Source organism: Pezoporus wallicus, unplaced genomic scaffold, assembly GCF_028554395.1.
Source record: "Pezoporus wallicus isolate ANWC-B61680 ecotype Strahan unplaced genomic scaffold, APGP_CSIRO_Pwel_v1 contig_2, whole genome shotgun sequence".
In the NCBI taxonomy this organism is placed as follows: domain Eukaryota; kingdom Metazoa; phylum Chordata; class Aves; order Psittaciformes; family Psittacidae; genus Pezoporus; species Pezoporus wallicus.
This window is the reverse complement of record NW_026639478.1, coordinates 2,115,001-2,139,498: the sequence shown is the minus strand read 5'-3', so window position 1 is coordinate 2,139,498 and position 24,498 is coordinate 2,115,001. Positions and strand designations below refer to the sequence as shown.

The following is a 24,498-nucleotide window of genomic DNA, read 5'->3' as shown; positions in this document are numbered from 1 at the left end:
ACATTTATGATATAAAACAAATGTAGGAAGGTCTTTTGATCCATGGGTTAAGGCTGCCTATGTTTACAGAGACAAAGCTGGAGTATTTAAGAGCTTTGAAAAGTATCCATGTGCATGACTGTACACTTCCCTTCACCCTATTTTTGCTTATGTTTGTGTTTGCTAGCTACAGTGCTTTCTGTTAGAATAATATTAACTTTGCGTTAAGATTCACTTCATGTGAGCTTCACTATTACATCTCCCCTGAGTGAAAATAGCGTGGTGAAATCTTGTTAGACCCATAGTGTCTAAGCTCAGGCTTAGTAAATGACAGTGCAGTTTGTATGGCCATGCAGCTACAATAAACCTGTTTATTTCCTCTTCATCAGTGAATGGCACTGAGTGCTTAAGGAAGTCAGCAGTTGAGTTTTGCTTGGAATTATATGTGAAGGAGGATCCTCCTTCTTGTCATTTTATTTATCATTAACAGCCATTATAATTTCTTCCCAGCTGCAATTACACTGATATCACCACATCTAAATGAGAAATGACACTGTAGTGGTTATATTATGTTGACTGGGCATCACCTAATTTTTAAGTGGCATTCTTGCCCCATCATTGTGATTATATCCCTTTCTAATAAGTAATATAAGAAAAGATCTACATAATGGGAAAACATACATATTAATATATTCCATGACAAACATGTTAACTTTACATATTAATCATGGTAAATAGAAGTCATGATTTACATTTTTCCTTTTCAATACACTGTTCTCTTGACAGCTTGCTTCCCCTCTGGTTTTATTCTCTCTAGTCCTGGTGTATGTTCCACTGCCTCTGGTAACCCTGTTAGTCACAGAAGAAGGCAGGTCACATCCATCTGGTTAGAAAGAAAAAGAAAAAAAAGAAAAACCAGTGTTACTGGATAACGTAATTCTGCCACTCTCCTCACTGCATTCAGGTCTGTGTGAATAGACTTGGATATGTGCAATAAACATATGTGTGTGATAATGAGATTGTTGGTGGAAAGTCATCTTGAAAAGACAAGGAGCAATTAAGCTTGCTTACTTATACAAGTTAGAATGACAAGATGCCATTGCCGGCCCCACTCATCCATATAATAGGGTTCTCCTTCCCTGCTTAGCTGTACTGGGAGAAGCATTTCCTGTCAAACCTCTGCCATGACTCCACCATAAAGCAATCTGCCTTCTTCCCTTTTATACACAGTTCATTCTCACACTCACGTCACTGTCCTGATTTCAACTGAGTGCCTGCTGGCAAGCACCTGAATTATAATACTTTAAGAATTCAATGCAAAGCCTTCATTTAACTGAGTATTTATTTGTATTGGTGTACTCTCTTGTCTGATTTTAATTGTCAGTGGGAAGATGTGCAGGTTGCTCACAAACGTTTAATAATGCAATGTGTGGAGTCAACAAATAATGCACCTTCCTTTTGCTATCTTGAAGATTTAGATAGGCTATCTTGGATGCTATTGACAAGGAGAGAAGTGTGGAACAATGGGAACATATGATAGTGTTAGATAACAATAGCTATCCTTATGCATCTTGAACTGAATGATGAAGCCATCAATTAGAGAAATAGCCCTCTGAGTATATATCATTGACAAGATGAATACCAGCATATTGTATTTCTGGATGGAGATCTCGGTAATCTGTAATTCAGAAAGGCAGTGAATAGTATATACAGTAAAACTAATCCTATGATACTGAAAATCAGAAATCTTTTGTCCTCCCCATGGTTCTTTGTTTTTTAGCTACTAGACTCTTTCACATAATGAAAGTATTTGTACTTGATATTAATTACTTAAACAATGTTTTCTCATTTAGTATCAAGATGCCATTCTTCTCCACATGCAGCATATTTAGTGGACACTTTCCGAGCCTGAAAGAGCATGAAGAGCAGTTCTTTCTAGTTGTTGTCTGGTCTCTTAATTCTTACTTACAGACACGGGGATCCCTTCACAGCCTATAAACTCAGGCTCCTCCATACCAAGGAGCAGACTTGGCATCCACTTCTTACATGGCATAGCCTCTATTTTTAACCTAAATTCTCCCATGTTCTCTTTGGAATATCTGATAGTCTCTATCCCTTCTGCCTCTTCCAGCTTTGGTGTTTGCTTTTTTGTTTGTTTGGTTGTTTTATTTTTGCTTTTTTAGCTTTAATAGTTGTTAATGTTACATTTATAGCAGCGAAGGAACAGAAGAAAAGCTAAAGAGATGGGAATTTCACTATTATAAAAAAGGAGTTCTCAGCACTTGCAGTTTCCAGTTAATTAGTTTCAGTTCTTTTACTTACACTTGAAAGTGGGTGAACATTCCATGGTCAAGGCCAAAATTTATTCTTGGATCTGTACACAGCTAATGAAATGTGCTGCATCAGTGTTACACAACGAGAATGGCTCTGTAGGAGAATAAAGAAAGAATACGAGGAAAGACTGTAATTAATGTAGTTCTAGACTACCTATAAAATATAATTTAAGGAATAGGAATAAACATTCATGACCATTATCTGTATTATTATTTTTGGTTGAGGTTTTTTAACATGGACTCTTTTGTGTGAAATCAGCTTTATGATCTTTTCACAGGAATCTGAATGTTTAAGTCCTCTTCATGTTTGTTTGCTTGTACACAGAAGGTCATGATATTAAAAAGCAATTCTACCAGGGATGCCAGTGATCATTGCACTGAAGAAGAATTTCTTAGGGGAGGCAAGAAAACAGTCACCGCCTTTCCTATAAATATTTGAAAGGGCTAACGAAGTTGGTGGATCTCAGTGGCATTGACAATGTACAGCCTGATGAGGGGAAGAAACCCCCCCCACATTTTTCAGGAAAGCAAGCACGTAAAAGAAATTTCTGCAGCCTTCTCCCTTCGAAATCTAATCAAATGAAACCATCTACAAGCCAATAAGCTTCTTGAGTGCACTTTGCCCTGGAAACAGTGTTTTATTATCACCCAAAACATAAATAATGCAATAAGAGAAAATGTTTGAGGTCTCCTTAATGAGCTATTGTTAAGGCACCCTTCACTCTTATCTCCTTTCATAGCCTGATGCAAAGAGCAGCATCCAGTGGTTGAGAGTGTATTTTGAGTGCTGCTACGGAAGTACAAATGAGAAAACAGACTTAATTACACTGCTTATTGCATCTAGAGGTCCATGTGGTTTGACTGTCTGTGTTAGGACACCCTATAATTTGGAGGAATTCTCTGCACGCTGGCACCATGAATGTACTGCTATCCAAAGGATGGTTAATAATCTAAAGTTGGCTGTTAACATTGCTGGAGCTGGTGTCTATAATTTCAGCAAGTGACCTGAATGACTCTGCAATGAAAGACTGAAATGTCACTCTCCTCCTTTACTTTGTTTGCCTTGAGCAAAGACTGCTCCAGATTGTGTACATCCACTGAGGTCCAAATGATGAAAGGGCAGTGCATAAGCATAGATTCATGGCTCTGCTAAATCTTCCTGCTCTGGCAGAATAGTAGGGAGCATGGGGATGAGGGCATGTGAGAAAAATCCTGCTCTCCTCCAGAGCAGCTTCCACTGTGGCGGTCTTTTCCCATCTCTGACTGTGTAAAGGTGAGGCTGGCTATAGGGACCTGGCTCTCCCATGCTCTCTAGCTGCCAGCCACCAGTAAATCAGACCTGATGCCTGTGGCTAAAGGCAAAGAAAATGGTTTCCATTATCCAGATATTTATTTTGCACCTGCTGCTGTGACATGTGTGTAATAACAGTTACGTACGGCAAAAGGTAGGCTGACCTGACTTTGAGTAGTTCATTGCTTCTTTTCATTATGCTGAGTGAGTGAGTGAGCAAGCAGAGGACTCTTATTCTTCTCGGGAAGTGTTACAGGCCATCCCGCTGGGACATCTGTGGAGTGCCAAGTGCAAAGAGCTTTTCCCTTTCCTACCAGGACTCTTAAACCGTTGTTTCCATTTTGTCTCATTGGTACAGCTCAGATGCAGTAAAGGGGTAAAATACTATCAGTAAATTTCAGAAAGTTCAGTATTTGCATTTCATTTGGAAACCTGTGACATTTTGGCATATTTTCACTGGAAGGCCAGGGCAATCCTGATTGAAGATCAGTGTCGACATTAAAATATACAAGCTATGGAGAGCTGGTGTGCTTCAGAGCAAAGCCAGCCTGCCAGGCACAGAACCAGGGCAGACCTGGGGCAGAGGATAAGACTGAGTTTTAGGGTTGGTGGGGTTTTTTTTAGTACAGAGTTGAATAAAAAGACTAATTCACTCACAGCACTCTCAGACCATATCTTCTCGGAGTGAGACAGGTTACTAGTGAAAATATGCTGGTTTTCTTTAAAATCACTCAGACTTTTGTGCACAGTGCCTGGTGTACAAGTGTCACAACTGGGGGATGTTCAACCTTTCCACTTACTATGTGATAAATAGGAAAGCACTGGAAAAGTACCATTCCCTGTATTCCCTCCAATACAGTACAGCTAGCTTTCAGGGACTGAGAAACTTTTCCACCATTTGGATGAGTGTGAATGTCAGTTGTACTCTGGCAAAATTATGCTGAGAAGTCCTAACAAAATCTAAGCCTGAATGACTGTGTTCACTCCCCTCCAGCCATCATGAAGGCACTATCAACATTATGTTTACAGAAAGCTTTAAGAGGTATTACTGCCATTTATATATGACAAGTGGAGTCCTGACTATATTTCTGAAAGCAAAGAAATCACTGCCTTCATCTCCCCACCATGTGTTTGCCTGTAATTAGTTGAAAATGTGACATAATGAGAGGAAGGTGGAAGAAAATAATCTAGAAAGTAAGCACACTGTTCTTAGTTCTCACTGCAGATTTGTGAAGTACTGCTGTTAGATTTAGGACTATATCTGATTTACTCAGGGAAAAAGAAAAGCCTGTTGCTACTTGTTGAACTTATCTGATGTGAAGCACAAACTTTGGCTTTCTTCCAGTCAGCTGAACACGTCACCAACACCAGTGTCCTTTTTTGCCCCTCTAGATGCAACCTTTGTTCTTTACAGTGTGTTTTATCTGCAGCCCTCCATTCACCTTATAGAATTCTGGTTCATATCATGTGAACTGCTGCTGAACCGTTTTGTACTGCTACAAATTCAGCTTTGTGGGAAAGAGGGACTATTTGGCTCCTCCCTCTTTTCACCATGATGTGTATTTTCTCACTAATAAACATGTCAGCTTTTCACAAACAAGAAAGGAAGAAACGCAACAGAAGTAGCCTCATCACATTAAACTGTAGCATTAACAGACAGAATGAAAGACACTGCAAATGAAATCATTTGGAAATAGTTCTTTGTGGGTTCTTTTGGGTCTTTTTCTTTTTTTTTTTAGCCTCATCTCAGTAGAAAAGATCTTGTTTTTTGAAAACAAAAATTATGCCTATTTCTGTGGTAAAATGGAAATTTGTATATATTAGCTATAAATCTACTCAAATTTTGTTGCAGAGCCTATAGGCAAAGCTCCATGTGCTTTGTTAGATACAGTCAAGTTACAAGACAAGGATAACTGACCTCCCTTCTGCAAAGGGAAAGAAAAGCCTGAAACACTTCCAGCAGCCTCTCACACTATGATTATTTTACCCTTCTTTTTTATTTGGAGTAGGGAGGGAGGTGGAGAGAAAGAGGCAGAATAACTATCAGATAAGACAGGAGTTTGGGGGGAGGGAGGAGGGAGCTGTTTATTAAACAGGGATGGGCAATAACCTGTCCCTCACACTTGAATTCATATAGAGAAGAACAATACCTGAGAACTGGAGGGTTGCCTTTTTAGCAGTTTCTCCTTAGTAAGGCTTGCTTTGCCACCACCCATCATCAGAGAGCTCAGAACTTGCAAAGCTTCTGATGTTCTTACTAAAGCTCTTAACACCGGCAACTGTGAACACGCTGGATTTCCCAAGACTTTGGGAGTCATCTGGAGGTCCTGGGAAATGGCTGGTCTATGTTAGAACTGCTGGTCTGTGTTAGAACTGTTTTTTTTTCCCAGCAGCATGAACACATACAGAGAGAGAAATAAGGGCCAGGTTCTCCTCAGAGATGGTTTTTACACTGTTTCAAGAGCGTTATTCTTGCTCCTCATTTACATTCCCAAGAGGGGAAACCAACTCAATATCTCTCTTATTTGTAGGCACTTGTGATAGCAGATTGAGGTTTCCCAGCTCAGTAAGAAGTCAAATGATCCAGTAACTGACTCTGCATCTCAATTACTGAGAATACAGGAAAAATAGCATACTTGATCCACTTCCTTCTGGCTACCCTTGCCACACCCTATGCAGGGAGGAAAGCTACGTTATGCTGTTTGTATGCAGAGGTTATTTCATAAGTAACACAACCTGAGGAGAACCTCTCATTAGGGCTTCAATGAGGGATTACGCATAGGTGTCAAGGGGCAAATAACCCAGCCGCTTTCAGCATTAGCCTTGTTTAATGTCATGAAATGGCTTTCAAAACTCTGGATGCAAATAAAACTTTCCAACAGGCTGCCAGAAACAGTCATGCCAATAATGTCATGCCAGTGTGAATGAAGTTGGAGTGTTTTTCCTTTGTAGCAATCAGACATGCCAAACAATGCATTTCTGTGGGGTTGTCTTTCTTGGGAGGTTGAAATCACTTGGCTTGCAGCCTCGTGCCTCCCAGCTCACCTGAGGCATGCTGTAATCAGCCAGAACCATGCTGCATGTCATGTCTTACTGCTTCCAGAAATAAACAAATTTCCTTTTCCTTCTATTCCCTTTGTGAATTAGCCCCTTAAGGGTAAGGTTTTTAAGAGAGCATACAAGAAGCCTGTGCACAGAGCCTCATAACACATAATGGGATTTGTGTGCCTGCCTACCTCCTCCAAAAATGAACTCTAGAACAACAGAAGTTACTTGGCCTGGCACTCACTTGGTCCTTTTGACCTCCCTTTTGTGATGGAAGATAAAGACTTCCTCCTCCTCCTACAGAAAGCCCGGAGGGTATGTTTGTATGATGTGCTGTCTGGTCTTCCAGTAAACAGAGATGTTTCTTGAGGTTTTCAGAGTCCTCAGCTCCTGTTCTGAAGAAAGATAAGGTTGTTTGACGCTTCACAGGATAAACTTGCCTTAAGAGTTGAGGCAGGTGCAATGAGACTACATGTCCTGTGACAAAAGGCTTGAATGTAAAGTTTTTGCTTCGAAATGACATCAGAAAGCACTGTAAATCCACGAGAGCTAAGTGCTTCTGACAAGTAGAAAATTCTCACCTGCAGAATAGGTGCCAAGAACTCTTGCTCTTTCCAAGCCCTTATTTGTTACTACAGCACTGTGTAGGATTTAGTAAAGTTTCCCAGTGAAAACTTCCCTGTGCAGAACCATGTAAGCTTCTTGTACACAGCCCATTTCTAACGTGTTTTGCAAAACCTACAAAAAAGCCAAACATGCTATAAAGCACCACAAAAGCCCCTGGGCTGCTCAGTATTGTGGGTAAGGTTCTTGCAGTCTGCCAGGATCTGTGCTGACCACCTGGGGAGCTGAAAACTGCTGAAGTCCAGTGATAAGGGCTTTACTTGAAGAAGGCTCTTACAGCTCGCGTTGAACCAGGACTGCCGAAACACCCCTTGTAACCAGCATCAATTGCAGTGATGTCAAAAACATTCCTGCCCTATAACCTAAGTAAAGAATGCCAGTTTAAGGAAGAGTAAGGTACATTGGAAAATATAACTGAGATCAAAGTATTATGTGCTTGAGCTGCATACATAGTTTTGTTGTCTCTCACTGAGAATCAGCAGGACATATCTGCTTATCAGCAGGCCATACAGTTTCTTGGGTTTTGCCTTGGGTCTGCTCTACATGTACTTTTGTACTAGTAAAACACAGCTAGTGCAGTAAGCATTTAACGCCTCTAACGTTACCATTTCATCTGGTCTAATAAGCCCAGCTTTTATTTATGTCTCTGCTCAAGAGAGGCAGAACACACCAGCTGGGGAGGAAAAAAAAAAAAAAAAAGAAAGAAAAATTAAAAAGAAAGGATTCCCAAGTACCTACCCAAGGAGTTAATGCAATAGGGTATATGTGAAGGGGTTAAAACACTACACAGGTACAGATCCTGTGGCAATTACAAATGTTATTGAAATAAAAACCAGAAACAGGAAGCCAAAAAACAGGTCCCTAAGGCAGGCATCTGTCTTAAATGATATCATTTGTCAAGTTTCCAGCATCTTGTGGTTGTGAACACAAAAAGAAGTTCTGTGTTATACTAAGGACATTACATACTCATTAGTTGGAATGTTCCTGAAGTACATAATACAGGATTTTCATTTAATAAGAAGCAGCTACTTGCCACTGCGTTGTACATAAATTCTGGGCATGCTGTTTGCCATTCAAGGATGTTCTACTTAATTTTTGACAGGTTTTTTCTTCCCCTCCCCCTTTAGACTACACTGTAAAAACTGTGAGCAGAATGTGTTGCCACAGTATAAAAACCTTTTTAGAACATTTTCTGATTTCTGAAATCTGGATTCTTGCAATGACAAATATTGAAGGCTTTAATGTAGATATTAAATAAAAAAGAAAAATAAGTTACCTATAGGAGTATTGTAGCAAGAAAGCAAACATATATATATGCATCCATACACATACATGTATGTATCTCAGCACAGTAACTCTTCATCAGCCCCCATTCTCGATGAACAAACCTAACTGTAATTAATAGGTATAGTTCCCCTATCTGAACACTATTAGTGCATTAGAGTTAACTAATATATAAGCTTCTCCCTCACTGCCCTGCCAATGACCTTAAGCTTCACATGGTAGGAAGGCCGCTTGCTGTAGAATAGGAAAGTAATTTATCCACCATGATTGTTCAGCCCAGGCCCCTCTGTAAAACAGCAACTGACAATTGTGCTGTATTATAGATGGTGCGTTTGTGGTGTGTACAATAGTGTGCAGAGCATCGAACTCACTTCCCTGAGCACTGCAGGGAGGGTTTGAAAAGTGATCCTAGAAAGAAGAGACCACTTGCTGAGTGATAACCCTCCATTTTCAAACCTTTTTTTTTTCCTCTCCAAATATCTGTCCCCCCCTTTTTTTTTACACAAAGAGAGACCTATATTGTTTTGTCACTTTAAGTAAAAGCAGGATGTAGTTTTCCATTCATAAAAGTATGTCATATTACAAAAAAAAAAAAAAAAGGCTACTTTGCTTTTATTTTACCTGGGATTTCCCTGCTTCTTTCCACATGTCAGGGTTTAGTATATTCCCTCAAAACATAATAAATTTCGATTCTGTAGCTTAAGGGATCCATCAGTTAAAATGTTAGTCTTTCATCTTTATTACCCTCCCATTAAAATGAAAGAAACCGGGACACACTTCAGTTTAGAAGAAGCAATTTAGCTGGTAATGTCCTTACTACTCAAGTCTTTACAAAGAGAGAAAGTGCATTATTGCTTATATTTCACACATCTATCTGCATAAGAAGCAACTAAAGCTTTCAGACACATATGATATTAAATTTAATAATAATCTTTGATTAGATTATTTTATTACAACATTTTTCCATTACCAGTCATTTCCCGTACACATTTACATTCATAAAACGTGCAGGTTTCTCTTTGTTTGTGTATGTGTATATGTATTCATAAAGCAAGGAAAAGATTTCCTGGTTTGCTACAGCTGTTAGATCAGAAAAGAACAGATTAATAACTAGCCACCAAGTAGGACTAGGTTTTCTTGTACACTGCACCAGTAACCCTTTGCTATAATGAGGACACAAAGAGGCTCACATCAGGCTGCTCCTCTTCTTCATAACTCAAAAGCGTCACAGTGGCAATAGCCTCTAGTGCTATTTGTCTTTAGTGCAGTTGTGACACTTCGGCATGATCCATAATTTGGCAGCTATTTACCGTGACATTTCCCTTCAGTGCAGCCATAACATTCAGTGAAGCCATTATTTGGTTCCATTTACCATATAAATTGTATTGTCGTGCATGCATGCTAGCAGCTACATTAGGTACCTGAAAATGAGTAAATCTTGTAAAATAGATACTAACAGCTATTCAGCAGAGAAATTTCTTTACTCCTCAGACAGAAGTAGAATATATATAATATCTGAAAACATTGCCTCAAACTTTTCCTTGAGAGACTGTAATTATTTGTATTTACAGGACACAGCAGTTATTCATATCCTTATTAAATATATACCTTGTATACACATATACGCACACACACGGATATGCACATGTAAAAATACACAGCAAACTTGCTTGGCAGAAATCTAACTCAGTTCAAAATAGGAGATTCCGGCATAGCAATCAAGTAGAAAGCACATCTGTAAAATGTGCTGAGGGTTGCAGGCCAGGAGAGAGTGAGTACGAGTGTGTCCATGTGCGCGTGCGTATGCACACATGTGACAGACTCAGGAAAAAAGCCAGCTCTTCATCTAGTTCTTTGTTGCTTTTCCATAGAAGCATATGTGTGTAGGAAAGGGAAATTCTGCTATTAGCCTCAGCAAACAATGCCAGATTCCTCTGTAGCAAATTCATTTAGAAAGGTAAAATTAGGATGTAGTGCTAGCATCCACATCTCAATGAGCTGCTATTATTAACAGTAGTATTATTTAAATCCCTGCTCTCTACGTACAGTATACTTAGTACTTCCAAGGCAAATGTATTATTATTTTTAATCATTTAAGTCCCCACTGTGCACACAGCTTTTAATACACCTTTTCTGCAAGCATATTAAGTGTATTGTTATTAATCCCTTGCTGTGACTCTAAAGTATTTCTTTTCCTTGTATGTTCAATGTCCTATCATCATTTAAACCTCTCAGTGTGTGCATGCCATATACATTTTCCTACCCATCTAATATTTAAACATTATTTAAATCCATCATAGCTTACTTACTCAAAGTCAGCCCTGCTTCCATAACTGTAAGTTTGCAGAATACACCTTTAAATAAAGAGAAGTTGGCTTTTTCACTCTGCAAACAAAAAATTATGATGAATCTCAGCTGAAAAGCCTCATTGAACTGTTTCTTCCACTCTCTCCCTGTTGATAGTGCTCTCTTTCAGCAATCTAAATGATAGAAATTGTACCTTTAAAAACAAAAATTACTTCTTCATTCTGGTTTCATCTGTGGAACAGCAATCATATCCTGAGTTACCCCTATAGCTCAATACAGGCATTTGATGAAAAGGACAAGCCCAGCAGCCACAGCTGAACCCAAGCACCAGAAAAGCTAAAAGTTTGGTACACTGGCCGTACAAGTTCTGCATATAACAAATTAAAACTTTTTATTAATGCTGCAACCAGTACAAAAGTGCTAAATAATAAGCCTGAAGCCAAAATCAAACCCACCAAACGTCATATTTGAGTATATATATATATGTAAACCTTCCAACAGTTCCTCTTTCCTTATTTTGATGAGTGAAAGAGCCTGGTGAAGTTGCATTACTCAATGTTATATATGAAGTAACATATTAAAAAGAAAGTAGAATGCTGTACGTCCAAACAATCCTATTGCAAGAAGAAATTTTTAGCACAAAAACATTTGGAATTCATTGCCTTAGAAACACCTAAATCTATTGGACTGACAATGATCAACACGTCTGAAATCAACCCATTTGGATGGGTTTTGGCATTTGACTGCAAGAACTTAATTTATTATCCAAGAACTCTTCTGCACATATCACAGATGTAACCAATTGTGCTCTTTTTTTCTGTATTTTTGCCCCAGTGCATCCCAAACATCTTTTTTTTTTTTTTTTTTAAGATGCATTTATTGACCGAGGGCACCGCCTTTTTTTTCTGAAGATTAAAAGAAACCATGTGCCTAGGAACAAAATAGTGAGAATTTTTTGTGCTCTGATCTTGTGCAGTCCTTGAGTGTTTCCATCGTTCTAGCATCCAGTTGGAAGGCCAACATGCCTTTTTAAATATGCAAACATACAAAACACCACAAAATTTGCCATATTAGAGGGGCAAGAGGAAGTATGTTTCCAACTGCAGACCTTAGTGGAAACAAAATTCATAGTGGTTTGATTGATCATAGTGGTTTCAGCTTGATAACAGAAATGGTAAGAAAGACTCGAGCCACTCAGCCTTTCCCCCAAATCCTCTCAAGTGGGACTAAACCCCATAGTCAGCCCAAAGAGACATTTCTTTGCTCACACAATTCTAATGACATATGCACTAAAAAAAAATACAATAAGAATGTGCTAAATCAAAGTTAAAAATACTTTTTCTACTGCCTGTACCACTGAACAAAATGTTTTTCCTACATGTTACTTTTTAAAATGTCATGTACAGTCAGTCCTGAATAACGTCCCAAAATTAAGTTTACCCTGGATTTTTCCTTCGACCCCTAGACATTATCAACCTATCATTACATTTATTATTAGGCGTAGGATCTTAGGAATTTTCCATCTCTCCAACTGCATACAAATGTATGTATTTCAAAGGATGTGGCAAAATCAGCCTTGAAGATCTTAAATATTTGCTATGGAAAAAAGATGAAGAGCAAGCACAGCTTAAAGTATTTTATTGTTTTGGAAAATCTTACACTTCTAGCTGGAATTCCCAATGTATGTACTGTTAACAGTATCTATTAAGTGAGGAAGAATTTTCAAAACTTTACAAAACCTTTTAACTGCACTCCCTAGATAATCTATGACTGAGCATCAGCACGCGTACGAGGTTCTGTGATTGTAGATTTAAAATGGCCTTGCTCTTTGTAACAGGGCTTCTGCAGAAGCAATATTCGGTAGAGGTACAAGTAGCAGCCTGATTATGGGAAGTCACATCAAGAATCATCAGTCAAAGAACTCTACGACACAGTGATTATCTACAGAGGAGCTAGTTGGCAAGAACCGTATCAATATGAATAAATGCCACAAATATTTAAATAGCTTTTTAAACTTTATTAAATCTTAAAAAAAAATGTACAGGACCTGAACACACGTGAACATGGCTCAAAACCCCACTTCAGTTGGGGGGGGGGGAACAGTAAACAGTAACAGTAGCAAATGAAAAGGCAAGAAAATGAGATTATGCTGCAACTTGTCGCTAAAGATTTAAAAGAAAATTGCACAGTTGCTTATAGTTATGAAAGACATCATTAAAAAAAAAAAAAAGTCAAGTTGCTTAATATTAATATTACTGACATGTCAGAAATTTCTCTATGTAACCAGTCAAGGAGTATCACTATGATCCATGGTGCAACTGAACTATGATTATCGTGTTTGTGACAAACAATCAAGAGAATAATTTTTTTTTCCAGAAACTTCAGGAGATTAATAGAGCCACCATAAGATAGAACTGGTTACTTAGTCCTGTTCTATTTTATTTTTAATCAGGGAATCAAAATTATTAAAAGATTTTTTTTTTTTCTGAGCTGAACTGTATATAAAGTCCTATCAAGCCAGTCTGACAGACTAAATCTGCCCCTACATTAAGACTTATTCTGTCAAGAACAATATTCTTGTCTCACACTAGCCTAAGTGACAGAATCAAACACAGGCCCATTAAGTCCATGCTACAGCCACTGATTTAAGTACTCATAAGAAACGAAAAAAAAAAAAACCACAAAACTTTTATTAACACCTTAATGCTGTTTTTTAATATAGTATCCATTACTAAATTTTAAAAAAATTAAATTGTTTCTAGTAATTCTGAGGCATAAAGTGCCCATTTTCTCTCTGCTGATTTATATCATTGTTCTGTTTTTACAGCTTACTGTTGACAGAGTGAGGTAATTCAACTACAATTTTTCCAATGTTTTTTCCCATGTACATGTAATCTACAGCACGGAATACAGACTCCAAGCCAGTGAACTTGCCCTCCGGAGACATGTCTCCAAAGTCCACCTCACAAACCAGGTCTCCTCTTTCATACATCTCGAGCAAGTCCTTCAGAGCCACTTTGTATTTGGAAAGGTAATGGTTCAAGAAGAAACCCCGGATGCTGGCAGACTTCTTCAACAGTTTTGCTGGCAATAACTCTGCTTTAACAGGCTGGAGGCCAGTAGGGTTTTGGTAGCCAGCAATAAACCCAATAACTATCAGGCACCCTTTGGTAGCCAAGGAGTTAAGAGCCAAGTCAAACATCTTTCCCCCAACAGATTCATACACTACATCCACACCTTCAGGGTACTCCTTCCTAAGAACAGCTTCAACATTTTCAGTTTTATAGTTGATTGTACAGTCGCAGCCAATGGATTTCAGAAAACCACCCTTTTCATCACTGGAGCAGGTTCCAATTACATGGCATTTTGCCGCTTTTGCAAGCTGCACAGCAAACTGACCCGTTCCTCCAGCCGCTGCTGTCACCAGAACCTTCTTGCCTTCAGACAGGTTTCCCAGCTCCTTCAAACTGATGTATGCGGTAGCGCCACTTACCATTAAAGTAATAAACTCGGGTTTCACAGAGGGTAGAGGAACTGCTTGTTTGGCAGGCACAACTGTGTATTCAGCAAAGGAACCTGCTTTCACATAGGCCACAGCTTGACCCACTGTATAACTGGCACTAGCACTGAGTCCTAACGCTACCACATCACCGACACCTTCAAACCCTATATCGAATGGGGGTTTAACTGATGGGTCATATCGGCCAGCTGAGTAGTTTATGTCAGATGCATTAATGCCGACAAATCTAGAAGAAAACAAAAAAGTATTAACGAGATGTATTCCTTACCAAGTCTTTGTCATATGAGAAACGTTCAATTTAAATTTGTGGGATAAGTACAAGACTTTTACTGATTATTGGTGTATCTGTATAATGAGTACACTCCAGTTCACATTCTGTTAGTCTAGAATTAAAGATTTGCTAAAAAACAAACAAACAAAAAACCCCACAAGCCAAAACCACCTAAAGAAACCCAACAAACCCAAACAACACCAAAAAAAACCCAAACCAACAACAAAACACTAAATCCGCAAACCAATCCCACCCCCCTCCAGAAAAAAAAAACAGCCCAAAACCAAACTTGTCTTTTCCTTAGGTCCATTTGACCTAAACTAAAAATAATTTTGCAAAGGATTAAAGGATGAAAATTAATTGAGCACTTTATGCAAGACGTGAAAACACTGAAGAATAAACGTACAAAGCAGTAAATATGTGGATTCTGGCAACAAATTTACATTTTTGAATATAATAATACTGTTAATGACTAATGATCATATTAACTATCGATGTCATTTGCAAGGTCATGCTACTGTAGGCAAGTACTTTTTAATTGATGGAGTCACTACAGCAAATGTGCTTTTTGATGTAGCTAATGTCAGCGTTAAAATATTTTTCTTGATATAAATTGCTTGCAACACATCAAAACAACCTTGCACAGAAGGACTAAAACTGTAAGACTGAGTATCAAGTCCTACTGACCTCTAACAGGTGAAAAAGGATGCCAGCTTTATGTTTGTTTGTTTTAGAAAATCATGGAGACATTCTCGCAACTTGTTTAAGCACTAGGAAATAATGCCTAGAAGAAAGTTATAATCTAGCTTAAACACAAAGAATATCTTAGTAACACTCTTTTTTTAAAAACGCAAACATAACAGTATTTCCACACAGACAAGGGAAGAAACAAGGGGATGATTCTGTTAACTGGAAAATGTAAAAAACCCATATGCAACAGAAAACACCAGGACTGTTAGAACACATGGAAAGTGACAACCTGAAAGGTGTACTTGATACCATGGGAAAGCTGCAGAAGTATGCAAACAGAGCACTTTAATTGTTGCAGTTAGCAGTAGGCTCAAATAATTTGTGTGTGTAGTTCAAAATTGCTTGCATACGGAGCAAGGAGAACTAAGAAGCGCTTTGCTCATTTTTGTTTCCTTCATTCTTTATAGCATGGGGGGCCTCAAACTTTCACCACAGTAATGTGTTATGTATAAAAAGGCACGTACGCATAAACATATACACCACGCATAAGATAGGAGAAAGTGACTGTTGCTCTTTTTAATTCTGACTTTAATTCACTGCTCAGCCGCAAAAAAAAAAAAAAAAAAGCCTACGTCTCGTTCGTAAATATAAAAAAATCCTCTGTTACCGTGCTTTAAGGTAACTCCCGTATAGCACGGCTAAAAGACAGATAAAAATTGGTAACAGAGCAGCAGCTTCCGAGGCAATCCGCGTCCCCCGGGCGCCAGGGAGAAGGGCTCGGACCACCGAGGTCAGACGTGCCGGCGCTTCGCTACCCATCTCCCGCTTTTACACCCCAGCTCCTGCGGAGGGGAGAGGCCTGAGGGGAGCCGTGCTCACCCACTCCCCGCTCTCAGCCCCTCTCCCAGCTGGGCGGTCTCGGTAGCTGCCAGGCCGGCCCCCCCGGCGCTCACCCTGCCCTGCACCAGCCGCAGCCCGAAAGTCAGGTCCTCGCTCCCCACGGGGCCGAGCCCCCTCCTCACTTGCACCGTACCGCACAGCACCGCACACTGCCTGCCGGCGGACGCACCCTGGAGAAGGGGCGCCAGAATAAGCCCCCATCCCCTCCCTGTAGAAACTGCCCCTCTTCCCAGCGCTGCTCTGCAGCGGGGACAGCACAAAGACAGGTAAAACCCCGTCCGAGGGCAAAAACTTTGCATGCGGGGAAGGTTCAGGTCGTGCCGCGGGCCAGACGCTTGACGAGCAGGACAACAGCACACGCACCGCTGCTTCTGTTCCGGAGCCGAGAAGGATGCAAACCTTTCCTCCCCGGGCCGCCCCGCAACTTGTGCGTGCGGATACAAGGGGCCACGGCGCTCAACTCGGTACTGCCCGGCCGCTCCCCGCCTCTCCGGGCACCGTGCGGAGCTTCCCTCGGGGCTAGGGCGGCCGGGCACCGGCTGCGGGGTCCCGGGGCTTCAAGAAGGGGTGCTGCCGTGAGAGAAGAGCAGGCGGGCCGGGTAACCCTGCCCGTCCCTGCCGGCTCCTGCGCTGGCAGGGCTAGGGAGGACAAAGCCGTGTGCGCTGCCCCGATGTGCGGGGGGGTCGTCGCGTTCCCCCCCCCCCCCCCATAGTTACACAGACACGCGTGCACAGAAGCTCCCTGCCCGTCCCCGTGGGGCTGCTGGGCCACGGGAAACAGTTCTCCTTGGCTCATCATTATTAATCAATACAGTTTGCCGCCCGGCCCTCCCCCCCCTAATTTTTGTAAGCTCCCTTTTTATTGTGTGCGAACTCAAAACTCCTGCTCGTGTCATACAGCGTTTATTTTGTTGGTTTTTCTTTCTTTTTTTTTTTCAAAAAAGATTGTTTAGTCTTTTGGATTCCTCTCACATTAAAATGATGGTATGCAGGATCTGGATTAAAACATATTGTCTAATTTGCCTTGTCATTCCAGCTGACAGAAGGGAGTTGGTAGGATGTGCCCGCAGTTTCTTAGATTATTTTGCTTTTCTAAGTAGGAATAAGTACGATTTACAAGATGGAGATCAGTTTACTAACTTCTGAGACTGAGAAAAGGAGAACATAGAAGTAACAGCTACTTGGGATGCTGGTGAGGTTTAAGACCTCTTCCAAATCTTTTACATTGTCTTGTTTTACTTCCTTACTTAAAAATCCATTATTTGATTTAGCAGTTTGTAACTAAGGGTTGCTCCTTTATCATTAAAAGATGTAACCCCTGGGTGGGGGGATGGGGGTAAAGCTGGAGACTGGCTTTTCCCAAAATAATTACGCACATTGAGTCACCCGTTTTATTTATACTCAACAGTGTTGAACCCATCGTATTGTTTATTACAGAAAACAGGAGGACACCGCCGAGGGGAGGAAATGCTGCTTTTCATACCACAACAAAGCGTGAGACACTGAAAACCAGCACCACAGCCTTAAACACAGACAAAACAAAGTCATCCAAACCAGTACTATGCAAGAAAAACATTATTTAGACCAAACACTCAGTAGAAACAGTTCTCCGTTTATCCCACTGTGATCCATTAGTCCCTCGGTTCAAAAAACTTTCTCTTACTCCTTTTTCTAGAAACTTTGTTGCCATCTTCCATGCCAACAGTGAAGCCCTTACATGTATTTTGGAAACTAGATGTGTCACTGCCTTGAGCAAATCTCGAAAATCCCCCAACAACTTTAAGAAGGACCAGGTCTTCAGAACCTTTCAGTCCTTTTCCTGCCATAAAACGGAGTAACGTTGCCCTCATCTTCTCCCTCACTCCAAAAAACCAGGACAAACAGCCATATGAAACTTAAGTGGCTTCCATCAAGGATTTTTTAATTCACCTTTTCCCCTCCTCCTCCTCTTCTGCACAGAATTGAAGTAAAATAGTACTTTCAATTGATTTATAGTTTTGAAGGATTTCTGAACAAAGGACGGATTATTTTTTTCTTTGTAAAAAAGTAGACATAAGGGTTGCTGGCTTAGTTCTCTAAAGGAGAAGAAAGAGGGGAAGAAAGTTCCCCCTAACTGCATCTTATTTTAAAATATCCATACAGTAACTCAGCACATTTTCATTTCCCATTTCTCTAAATCCCAAAACAGATTTTATTGTGGTGGATGAGGACTGTTTTGCATGAAAAACTCAAAGCAATTAATACTATTCATGGGTGTGACTAGGACTAAAATGAACAAATCTGCAAATGCACTGTTGGAACTTGACTCCTTTATTGTTTTGCTTTTAATTGTATGTTTCTACCTATTAGAAAATGTATAGTTGCATTTATGGCTTTAAAAAAAAAAAAAAAAGAAGCAAAAATAAATGGCACCAGGGACTCATCATTTCAGGATAGGAAAATGCTTCCCCAGAGTGACAACTGAGGGGGAAACATTCAGAACTCGCTTCCTGCTGCAGCTCGTACACAGGGAAGGATCCTGTGTCTTCTGTGATGTTCCCCAGAAAATAATAACAGAGAAGAAACACTACAAAAAATACAAAATGTATGAACTCTAAATCTAGCCTTTACCACTCACCTCTCCCTCCCCACTCGTGTGTGTGTCTGTACAGGAACACGTGTGTAACAGGCTGATGTGTTAAACCCCAGTAATTGCCTGTCTGAAACTGTGGACCAGCTTCTGCCTTCTGTCTGGGTGAGCTCTGTGCCTCAGAACTCTCACCATGAGGTGTGCATGTCCCTCTTGCACTCACGGAGCCCACCCAGCAAAGGGAGGGGAGAGAGAAAGGAAGGGTTACACTGGAAGCTATATAAAAACTGAGTAAATTTTTTAAATTCAGGGAGGAGGGAGAGAGGGGGGAGAGAGAGGAGGATGAGAATGAGAAAGACTTCCAGTGCAGGAGCTGGGGGAAGTGGATTTGGGAAACAAGGATGTCACTCTGCCTCACATTACGCAACTACAGACTTGCTACTTGTATCACAAGTCCCTCGACCTCTTCCACGAAAAGAAATCAAACTCCAGCCGGACGTCTATTTCATGCCATTATTGTTTCATGGTCATTAGTGGATGCAGCAACACAGTGGTTTAGAATTTGAGGTTTAGAGGGAATTTCGGTTTCAGAAATTCTAGTGGGAGATGTCAGCATCGGATTAAAGTACCACAGAAGCTTTCTCATCAGCTTCTGGAGGAGTTCCTGTTCTACTTTCTCCTTACCCCTTTCTTTACCATGTATTTATGTTACATATGGACACATGCTAGAGATTACACATACACACACAGTCACACACTGCCTTAATAGAACTTTCAGCATTGTTCTCAAGCCAACTTAGTACTTCTTAACACCTTTACGCTCCAACAGAGAGCATGGCAAACTGTGTTACTACGATTTCCTTGCTCGACAAGAACCTGAGAGTGCTGCTCTCTTCTGTGCCAGCCACGCAGTCTGCTCCAAAGTTCCCAGAGTTTCAGCTTCCCCTCATGGGCAGGGAAACCTCTGAACTTTAACCGGCTTACTTTTAGCTTAAGGAACAACAAGGAAGGAGCCATTGAGAGCAGGTTTATGGAGACAGCTGTGGGGAGGCACGTTTTGTCCTCAGCAGTTTTCATTTCATGGCGAGCTGGTCACCGCGCTGCACGCTCAGTCCTAGCGCTGGCGCAGGATTTACGGCGTATTATGTTAAGCAAAATGTCACCTCCTCACTCCCCGCCCGATCTGGCTACACTCCGAAAAGCCGCCCGCAACTGCGGGGCCCAGGGAGGCCGCGGCGCTGCCGGGTTGTGCTGGGCTGGGCCGCTGCCCTGCCCCCGCCTTCAGCGCGCAGCGGCGGGGTGGTGCCGGGGCTGGCAGGGCTGCCAGCCCCAGCCCTCTGCCCACTGTGAGTCACGGCTGGCCTAGGGCTGGCCGCGCCAGGCCGCAGCAGGGAAGAGATCAGAGGCATGCAGGGCAGCAGATGCAGGGTGGCACATCGGGGTCCTGGGGCACACGGGCTGTACGGTAGCGTCTCCCCACAGTTGTGTGGGTACGGTGGAGACACGCTCACGGCCCGGGGACTGTGTGCGTGTGACAAGCCCTGGGAGTGACTCTGCAAGCTCTTCGCGCCGCCTCACTACACCCTCGGCGCTCAAAGAGTAAAACTTGCCTCTTCCCGACCTTGGCACAGGGGCCCTGAGGTGTTCCCCTTCCTTCGGGCAGGAACAGCACAAACATACACCCGCCAGAGAAACACGAGGAGTGGAAGAGGGGGAAGTGTCACCCCCACACACGTAGATGGGGCGACCGGACTGTGGCACCAGCCGCTCAAAACAACAACAATAAAATTAAATTAACAGTCGCCAGATGGCAGCTGGCTCAACTTTGGAGCCGGTCTCCGAAGTGAGGGAGCGTATGTGAGGGAGCAGGCCACAAGGTGCGAGAAGGGGCAGGGGCCGAGGTCGGGACGCGGTGGGGAGGGGGGGACGACGACGACAGTCGGTCGCTCACCTGTTCCTGACAAGGAGATCTCCGTCTCCCGGGAGTGGCACGGGCGAGTCCTGCTGCAGGGTAACCGCTTCCCTGAAGTTCTGGCTCAGCTTAGTCACCACCAGCTTCTTCATGGAGCTGGGGATGGACGAGCCCTGGAAATCCAGAAAGTGACGGGAGTAGGACATGTCCAGGATGGCCCGCGGCCGGTTGCCACCGAAGTAGGACCAGGCGGGACCCGCAGCGGCGCAGGACGGCTGCTGCCACCGCCGCCACCACCAGCACCAGCACCGCGGTACCCGGGAGCTCAGCCAAGCGCCGCTTTTTGCTCTAAAACTCATGCCCTGCCTCGGCTCTCCTCTTCTCCCCTTGCTCGGGAGAGCTCTGGCTCGAGATTCTCCAAGCGGCTCACAGGACCCGCCGCCACCGGGCCGTCAGGAGAAACTATCCTCAGGCACCTATTAATGTATGTAAATAAAGCCCTGTGCAGCAAGCTCCAGCCTGCCTCCGTCCTTCCCACCCAGCCGGCCTCTCCGCCACGCGGAAACACCGCCCGAGGAGCAGCCGCAAGATGGTCCTCGGCAGCCGGTCCTCTTCTGCCGTCGCTAGCGCTACCGAGGAGCAACGCTGGCCCGCTCCCGCGGCCGTCCGTCCCGCCAGCTCGCTGCCAGCGGCGGCGTCCGGCTCTGCCGTACCCGACCCGCCTGGCCACACACACGCACACACACTATAGACAGACACACACGAGCATTGCCTGCCCCCGCCAGCACCGCCGCCGTGCCTCAAGGACGGCGACCGGGGTCGTACTCTGCCTGCCAGTGAGGCAGATGTACGGAAAGCCGGATTTCTTCCTAAAGATTGCTTTTAATTTGCACGCTGCCTCTGGCTAAGGGATTTAAAAACGCGGAAGGGGGGAGAAAGGGAAAAGGGGAAGGAAAAGAGAAACGCCACGGATCCCCTCCCCCTCCAGCCCATTCTTTAGTTTACAAAAAGAGGTTATCGTTCTGAAAAAGATGATAATATAGAGATAGGAGGAAAGGACGATGAATTATCGGGTCGGTGAGAGAAGCGCAGCGAAGTTGCGGCTAATCTCCCAATGTTGTTATTAGCCGCCTCCGAAGAGCCGCTGCCCGCGGGCGGAGGCTCCGCCCCTTCCGTGCGAAACGTTCACTTCCTCGCAAGGTGCTACGAATCAACCCCGAGACATTACCGACCGACCGCGCGCGGAGAACGGGGTGCGCGCCGCGGCGGCGGTTACGGCCGTTGAGGGAGCTGAGGCGCGGAGCCGGAGGAGAAGGAAGAGGAAGGGGGAGTTAAAGAGACGAAAGCTGTTCCCGCCGCCGGGAATGCCGTGCGGTCCGCCCCCTCTCTTCCCGCCGCCGTTCTGAAAGGAGGCGAAGGTTGACTGGCTGCTGTCAGTTCATTTGGGTCGCGGTCCCCCCGTCCCCCCCCCCAAGCTCCATGTTACTGACAGAAAAACGTGGTTTACCTTTTCTTTCTTCTTAAAACCTCCAAACCTGTGTTACCTCTTGGTGTAGAGTATATTTTGGTGAGGGAACCTGCGCAGGAAATCGGCTGGGTGAAGGGAGCAAAGTAAATGGTGTGATGGAGCCGCCGATTTCAACTTGGTAAAACTGCGGACGGCGGGGGGGAGGGGGATAACGCTGTAGAGATGTTGCACCAGTGTAGGAGCAGCTCACGTGTAGTACTTCTAGGATTAACTCCATCCTACCAGTGTAAACACCTCGCTGCTTAATTTTGCGGCAGTAATAATAAAAAATGTCACCTATTCCCCGAAAGAGCAGAATTTCACTGCCCAGTGTTTTCCTCCAGGAATCAGCTGCGTAGTTTTTATTTGCTTTCTTGAGTGGAGGAAAAAGAAAGGGAAGAACCCTTCTGTTCTCGCAGTTAACATTATATAAATCCCCAGACACATACTGTGCGAAACGTATTAACAGCAGTGTGTTTCGTGTGCTGCAGTTCTTGCTCTGCAATCTGTTGGTATTTTAAAAGTCAGGGTGAAGTGTAATCTCCCACAAATCATCTTTTTAACTCGGTGCCCGTTCGATGTGTGCCATGGCGAGGTATCACCTCCTGCCTCCTTTTGGGTTTTATTTATTTTTTTAAGTTTGCTGGAACAAGACCTCTGCTGAAGTTACATCGGCACATGCGTCTTGCACAGCACTTTGGCAAGTGGATTATAATAACAACCCCCTCAACGAGTGTCTCACATGAGGAATCTTTTATGCCGCGCTGTATTAAGACTTTTTTTTTTTTCATATTGTTTAGCTCTAGGAGAGGGGGAGGAAAAAAATGAAAACAAAGCAATTAAAAAGATTGACAGGTATGGGTTTGTGTGAGACCTATTTGTAATTGTCAGGGTGACGTGGGCAAGAGGAGGAGGAGTAACAAACTGAAGCAGGAAAAGCAGCTCGATGTGTCTGTCTATCAGTTGAGGCTGTCTGAGAGCCCTGGGATCCGAATGTGTGTTATATTTCAGTGAAAAGAGAAGAGAGGGAGAGTGGATCTCTTTCTCTCCCAGGAGTTTAGGTGGGGGGGGGGGGACAGTTCATGTTAATCTGTCCCACTCAGTGAATGTCTTTTCTTCCTCCTCCCCCCTTCCTCTTTGCACACACTCTCCGGGGTTTTTCTTGGTTTTGGCAATTTTTTTGTGTGTGTGTTCCTTTTTTTTTTTTTTCTTCTGTTGCAGATCAAGATCAACAAAAAAAAAATCCATGATAAAAAAATGTGTTTGCATTATATTTAGTATCAGAAGAATCTTCGATTTGTGGAGGAAAAAAAAAGGAGAGCAAGAAAGAAAAGTAGTCCTCTCCGGTGGTGACACTGTTTGATCTGTGACTGTTTGGAAGGTGGAGGAGTGACTGACATTTCCCATCCGGTGTATCTGTATGTATGGGGGCTTTACGCCTTTTTATTACTTGCTTTCTTGCTCTTAGACTAAGTGCTGGGAGGAGAAGGAGAGACTGGATCGACCTCGGTTTTTGCACAATGAACAAACTATCATCAACGCAATAAAAAAACAAACAAACAACACCCACCACCCCCCAACAACAACAACAGCAACAACAACACACAAATCCACGAGCTTGAAACAAGCCAGCCAGCGAGCGAGCGAGAAAGTTGCGCTTTGAGACTCTTTGATCTCGGAGAAAGCCTGAGAGGGGGGAGTGACTGAATTTACCGTCTCATCGCCGCCGCTTGCTCGGCTCTCCACCGCCAAGAAGGAGGAGAAGAAGACGAAGAAGTGATTAAGGAAAGGAGAGGGAGAAGGGGAGAGAGGAAAAGGAGGAGGAAAAAAAAAAAAAAAAGATAATGGATTTGGGCTACAGATTGAACTGATCAAATGTTATTTATTTTGCACATCTCCACTGGCATCTTCCCTGCTGCTGCTGCTGCCGAGAGGACTGAAGAGCTTTGTCTTATAAGGAACTTAAAAGAGAGAGAGAGAGCGCGTGTGTGAGAGAGAGAGGAAAATTAACCTTGTAAATGAAAACATTTCCTAAGCAAGTTTTTGGAGTGGCGGCGGAAATTGGCATCCCTGTCACCAGTCCGTGGCTCGCCTCATCCCCCACCCCACCTTCCCCCCCGCCCCGCGCACCCCGCTCGCCGCGCCGGGAGCTGACCCGGGGGGGGGAACCCGGGCCGGGCGAGAGGAGAACCCGACCAAACTTTTTCTCCTTCCTCCCCCCCCCCCCCCCTCCTCCTTCCTCCTCCTCTCCCTCTCTCCCATTCCT

The 24,498-nt window shown here is 43.1% G+C and overlaps 2 protein-coding genes and 2 long non-coding RNA genes across 6 annotated transcripts in view; 1 reads left to right on the top strand and 3 right to left on the bottom strand.

Moving 5' to 3' along the window:
- Positions 1-418: 418 nt before the first annotated feature.
- Positions 419-7,367, bottom strand: LOC130602141 (uncharacterized). Its single transcript, XR_008972831.1, has 3 exons — positions 6,840-7,367; positions 2,302-2,406; positions 419-862 (listed from the first exon to the last, which is right to left on the bottom strand). It is a non-coding gene; the product is annotated as an uncharacterized LOC130602141 (long non-coding RNA).
- A 6,183-nt stretch (positions 7,368-13,550) lies between these two features.
- PTGR3 (prostaglandin reductase 3) lies at positions 13,551-21,916 on the bottom strand. Its single transcript, XM_057414729.1, has 2 exons — positions 20,765-21,916; positions 13,551-14,609 (listed from the first exon to the last, which is right to left on the bottom strand). Exons 1-2 carry the CDS (start codon positions 21,082-21,084, stop codon positions 13,685-13,687), a joined length of 1,245 nt encoding a protein of 414 aa, XP_057270712.1. The 5' UTR covers positions 21,085-21,916; the 3' UTR covers positions 13,551-13,684.
- On the bottom strand, positions 17,623-20,725 carry LOC130602142 (uncharacterized). Its single transcript, XR_008972832.1, has 2 exons — positions 19,690-20,725; positions 17,623-18,252 (listed from the first exon to the last, which is right to left on the bottom strand). It is a non-coding gene; the product is annotated as an uncharacterized LOC130602142 (long non-coding RNA).
- Positions 21,917-22,386: 470 nt separating the features above from the next.
- The window catches only part of TSHZ1 (teashirt zinc finger homeobox 1), a 90,389-nt gene continuing 88,277 nt past the window's right edge, over positions 22,387-24,498 (top strand). For all 3 annotated transcript variants that reach the window (XR_008972829.1, XR_008972828.1, XM_057414709.1), the window contains exon 1: positions 22,387-24,498. This exon is cut by the window's right edge and continues 288 nt beyond it. The gene's annotated coding sequence lies outside the window, so the exon portion shown is untranslated.